General features: G+C 35.5%; 1 protein-coding gene across 1 annotated transcript; it reads left to right on the top strand.

The window, feature by feature from the left end:
- The first annotated feature begins 2,498 nt into the window (after window positions 1–2,498).
- Window positions 2,499–5,081, top strand: LOC127115864 (lysine-specific histone demethylase 1 homolog 1). Its single transcript, XM_051047295.1, has one exon. The coding sequence runs from the start codon at window positions 2,660–2,662 to the stop codon at window positions 5,021–5,023; it is 2,364 nt and encodes a 787-aa protein (XP_050903252.1). The 5' UTR covers window positions 2,499–2,659; the 3' UTR covers window positions 5,024–5,081.
- The last annotated feature ends 751 nt before the right edge of the window (window positions 5,082–5,832 follow it).

Here is a 5,832-nt window from a genome sequence, read left to right as displayed (position 1 = left end):
ACTGATTCTGATAATCCCATGGATGATGCCCCCCACTCACTTCGAATCTAAATAGGTTGGTTATAATATTATTGTTTATAAAAATGTAATTGAAGATGTCAATAAAGATGTTAATGAAAATGTTAATGAATATGAGTTTCTAAGTGAATATGTCAATGACAACGAGGTTATCAATGATGACTTTGCTGATGAGATTTCCGCTATTAGACAACTCCCTAGAAAAATAAATAAGTCTTCTCCTAGAATTGTACAGCATGATGTCAAGGAACTTGTCATGCACATATTACATGAATGGATGAGAATGAGATTATTAATGAGATGATGTAAAGGGTGTTATAAATGTTAAAATGTCTATTGAAGGAAAGAAGCTTCCAAAGAACTCTATATTTGTTCCTTTTTATTATGAAGAAAGTATAATAAAATGGAATTTTGTTTACTATATGAGGATGAATTTTGTTAACAAAATCTATGTTGAAGCACTTAAATGTAGTGAAATTACAAAGCTTCTTAGTGATGCTCAATCGTTGAAGACATTGTTAAATGTTGGATCGTGTTATCCTAAGTTGGCGAATGAATTTGTGGTCAGACTTCCTATTGGGTTCCTCTCTTTAATTTATGGTGTAAAGAATGATGGTATTTCTCATGGGTTGCTAAATTTCAGTTATAAATTGTTTGCTGGAAAACATGTCTCAGACATTAGTCTTCCCAATGTTCCTGTTATTGATGAATCTGGTTTAGTTGATGATAAAAATATGCCTAATATGACACCTATGTTTGGGCCAGTAAAAAGTCACATTCTCAAGGCACTTATCCATGAAGTCAAGGTTTTGCATGAAATCATTGTCATATCCACTACCATAAAAGATGTTTGTCAATGGTATTATTAAAACATTGAGTCCGCATACTGCTGACCGATCTATGAGAAATTCATTCCAACCAAAAATCGAGTGATTCAAATGAACCATGATCTTCTTAACACTTGTAATGAATAAATCAAAACTCTTTTAGATAAAAAGCTCATAGGACACTCTAAATCTCCTTGGAGATGTGCAGCTTTTTATGTTAACAATCAAGTCAAACTGAAACGTGGAGTTCCCAGACTCGTCATAAATTACAAACCTCTCAATGAAGTTATGTCTGATTCCTAACAAGAGAGATCTTATTAACAAGCTTTATAAAGTCGGAGTATTTTCAAAATTTGATATAAAGTATGGATTTTGGAAAATCCAAATCCAAGAACAAGATAAGTACAAAACAACCCCCACAATACCATTTGGTCATTATGAATGGAATGTGATGCCTTTTGGGCTTAAAAATGCTCCCTTTGAATTTCAAAATGTCATGAACGATATCTTCAACGATCATTCTAACTTTGCTTTAGTCTATATCGATGGTGTATTAATATTTTCTCAAAATATTGATCAAAATTTCAAACATCTTGATACCTTTTTACATGTGGTAAAGAACAATAGCCTGGCAATTTCAGCACCTGAAATCAAACCTTTTCAAACTAAAGTTAGATTCCTAGGACATGAAATTGTCAAAGGAATCATCAAACCAATTGCTAGAGCAATTGAATTTGGAGACAAATTCTCATATGTAATTAAAGACAAAACCCAACTATAACAATTTTTAGGATGTCTTAATTATACCTCTGTTTTCTTTCCGAATCTCATGCTCATCTGCAAAAGAGGTTCTTCAAAAAGATGTGAAAAATATTATTTCAAAACAAATTTTTACTAGATGGCGATGAATTCTTTCAAGTTTTAAATTTGATATAAAATATATCAAATGTGAAAATATTTTTTTACAATCTTCTAAAATGAATAGACCAATAAGGCCAATGATACAAACACTCGACCATTACTTATAGAATGCACCCACTTCAAACCTATCACCATACCAATTTCAAACCAATTCATTTCATTATAAGAATTCTTAACCTTAACTACAAATTTCCAACCTTATTTTCAAGTTGTTCAAAATCCAAGCATCCCAAAAACACATCCTAAAGTTGAATCTTTGAAACCCACAACTCCAAAATTTTATTCAAAAACTTACTTCGCAAAATCCAATGACTAACCTATTATTCTAACAAAACTCTCAAGGAATTATTGAGAATTTAAATGAATTATATAATAAAAAAGAAATAGTTAATTTATTATTCCAAAATAAACATATTATGTATTTTCAAAAACACGTTAAAATAAATAAAATAATTTGCAATCATTTATTGGCGAAGTGATATGTGACATATCAACAAATAAACGATATGTTATCAAAAATTATCCGCATATTTATAGAGATACTAAAATCTTTAAAAAAATATAATAAAGAGACTAAAATTTTGAATTTTAAAATGTAATGGTGAAAAAAATATATAATTCCAAAACTACAATTAAGCCTTAAATGTATTAAATAATTAATGTACTAATATATTATTAAACCAGAGAAGTCTACTTAATCTAAAAACTAAATTTTCATTGATAACCAATCAAATTCAATATACAAGATAAAAGATCTGCAATTTAAAACCCTAATTTCAATATCTAGCCTAACTCATAGATGCTGTGTGTTATAGTAGTTGCACCTTAACAAACGATACCATTGACTTCAATTCCTACCAATAAAAAACAAAAACAAAAAACATGTCATTGCCATGAACCAAACCATGCATTCCGTTTCCGACACTGACCCAAACTCAAACTCAGCAACACCATCAGAACAACCCATTGATACACCGATGACAGAACCACCACAACCCCAAAACGACGTCGTAACAATGTCCCCTCACAACTCCTCCGAAGACCAAAACCCCACTCTTTTATACCCAAACCCTACTCAACCTCGAAAACGACGTCGTCGTAAGAAGTTTTTCACTGAACTAACCGCAACAACATCACTCGCTAAAAACCGCAAAAACGGCGTCGCTAAGGACTGTGATGACGAAGCCCTAATTGCTATTTCCGTAGGGTTTCCTGTTGATTCCTTAACGGAGGAAGAAATTGAAGCTAATGTTGTTAAAACAATCGGTGGTTCTGAGCAATCGAATTACATTATTGTTCGGAATCACATTCTGGCTAGGTGGCGTTCCGATGTTAATGTTTGGTTGACTTATGATCTTGCTGTAAAGTCAATTCGATCTGAACATAAGGGTTTGGTTGAAACGGCCTATAGGTTTTTGATTGAGCATGGTTATATTAATTTCGGACTTTCTCCGGAGATTAAAGCAGTCAAGGTTCGGTCTTTTGATGGAACTGAGAGGGGGAGTGTGATTGTTATTGGTGCTGGGTTAGCAGGTTTGGTTGCGGCGAGACAATTGGTGTTTTTAGGGTTTAAAGTTTGTATCTTGGAAGGTAGGACTCGACCGGGTGGGAGGGTGAAGACGAAGAAGGTGTTTGGTGGGGATGGTGTTGAAGCTGCAGCTGATTTGGGTGGAAGTGTTCTTACTGGTGTTAATGGGAACCCTCTTGGTGTTCTTGCTAGACAATTAGATTTGCCGCTTCATAAGGTTAGGGATGTTTGTCCTCTTTATATGCCTGATGGAAAATGTGTTGACTCTGAGGTTGATTCTAGAGTTGAGGTGTTGTTTAATAAATTGTTAGAGAGGGTTTGTAAGCTTAGGCAAGCTATGATTGAAGAGGTTAAGAGTGTTGATGTTCCTTTAGGGACTGCGTTGGAGGCGTTTAGGAGGGTTTATAAGGTTTCTGAGGATAAGGAAGAGAGGATGTTGTTGAATTGGCATCTTGCTAATTTGGAGTATGCAAATGCTACTCTTATGTCTAATTTGTCTATGGCTTATTGGGATCAGGATGATCCTTATGAAATGGGTGGTGATCACTGTTTCATTCCTGGAGGGAACGAGACATTTGTTCGTGCGTTGGCTGAGGATCTTCCGATTTTCTATGGAAGGACTGTGGAGCGTATTAAGTATGGAAGCGATGGGGTGTTGGTGTTTACCGATGAGCAGCAGTTTCGTGGGGACATGGTGCTTTGTACTGTGCCTTTGGGTGTTCTTAAGAAGGGGTCGATTGCGTTTGTCCCTGATCTTCCTCAGAGGAAGAAAGATGCGATTCATAGGTTAGGGTTTGGTTTGCTTAATAAGGTTGTGATGTTGTTTCCGACTAATTTCTGGGGTGGAAACATTGATACATTCGGTCACTTGACGGAGGACTTGAGTATGAGGGGTGAATTTTTTCTGTTCTATAGCTACTCTTCGGTGTCTGGAGGCCCGCTTCTTGTGGCTCTTGTTGCCGGGGAAGCAGCTATTAGGTTTGAGATGATGTCGCCGTTGGAGTCTGTCAAAAGGGTGTTGGATGTTTTGAAAGATATTTTTCATCCAAAAGGGATTGTTGTTCCCGATCCCGTTCAGGCAGTCTGTACTCGGTGGGGACAAGACACCTTTGCGTACGGATCTTATTCTTACGTTGCTGTTGGATCTTCAGGCGATGATTATGATATACTTGCAGAGAGTGTTGGAAATGGGAGGGTGTTCTTTGCTGGAGAAGCAACTAGCAAACAGTATCCTGCAACAATGCATGGAGCATTTCTTAGTGGAATGAGAGAAGCTGCAAACATTTTGAGAGTGGCAAAGAGGAACAACAATTCTTCAATGCCCTTCGACACAGCCAAAAACATCGCCGCTGACGAGAATGACGATTTGAACAAACTATTTGCAAAACCTGACCTGAGTTTCGGGAGCTTCTCCGCGGTGTTTAATCCAAAACCGAATGATCTTGAAACTAGATCAATACTAAGGGTTAAAATTGGAGGAACTGTATTGGATTCTCCCAGTCTTTATCTTTATGCATTGCTTTCAGTGAAGCAGGTCATCGAGTTGAGTCAGGTCGAAGGAGATGAGAACAGGATGAGAATTTTAAATCCCGATTTAGGGGTCAGTTTAGTTGGGAAGAAGGGTTTAGGTAGCACTGCTGAATCTCTTATTGTAGACATAAAGTCGTTTAGATCTCAGCTTTATGAAGCAGAAAATGGTCTTAGTAGTAATAGTATCATGGAAGAATGAAATCTCCTGGTTGTATTTAAATTTTCAACTAGACCTAATTAAATTCTTTTTTTCTTTCTTTTCTTCTCTCTCTTGGCAATTTTTCTTAATGATTTTCCATGCTGAACTTAGTGACTTACCACTGCTGTCTTACATTCTTTTATGATTAATGTTTGAATGTAGAAACGATTAGTGCCAACTTTGTTAATTACCATTGTATCAACAAAGCAAAGATAAAAAACTTTGTTAATTACTAATACTCCTCAAGAATTTGTTGAAATCATCTACTTAATACAAGGCAGCAGAGGAGTATGTGGTGTTGAGGACATGCAATGGGGCATTGAGCTGTTTTAGATTCTGTTTTTTTCATCCCTTTATTAGTTTTCTTTAGACCTATCTCTGAATTTTTTTAATGGAAAAATATAATATATAATGAGAAAAGTACATCCAGATATAAAGGAGAATCACATACCACTCGTGAAGAATAAAATTTGAGAAGAATTCTCAAGAAGAGATAAAAGACACTAAATCCTAAATAGGTCGACGATACTCGGAATCTCTACGGACTCATAATGAGGGTAGGGTTCTCCAACCACACTGAGAAGAGGCGAGAAAGTGCATAGTATTATGAAGAACTACCCAGATAGCTAGAGCCAAATAACAATAAAATTTGAGAAGAATTCTCCACAAAAAGAGATAAAACACACTTTATCCTAAATAGGTCGTTAGAGCCAAGTAACAATAAAATTTGAGAAGAATTCTCCACAAAAAGAGATAAAACACACTTTATCTCCACAAAAAGAGATAAAACACACTTTATCCTAAATAAG

The sequence above is a fragment of the Lathyrus oleraceus genome, chromosome 1, assembly GCF_024323335.1.
Source record: "Lathyrus oleraceus cultivar Zhongwan6 chromosome 1, CAAS_Psat_ZW6_1.0, whole genome shotgun sequence".
In the NCBI taxonomy this organism is placed as follows: Eukaryota; Viridiplantae; Streptophyta; class Magnoliopsida; order Fabales; family Fabaceae; genus Lathyrus; species Lathyrus oleraceus.
This window is presented reverse-complemented; position numbering and strand designations above follow the sequence as displayed.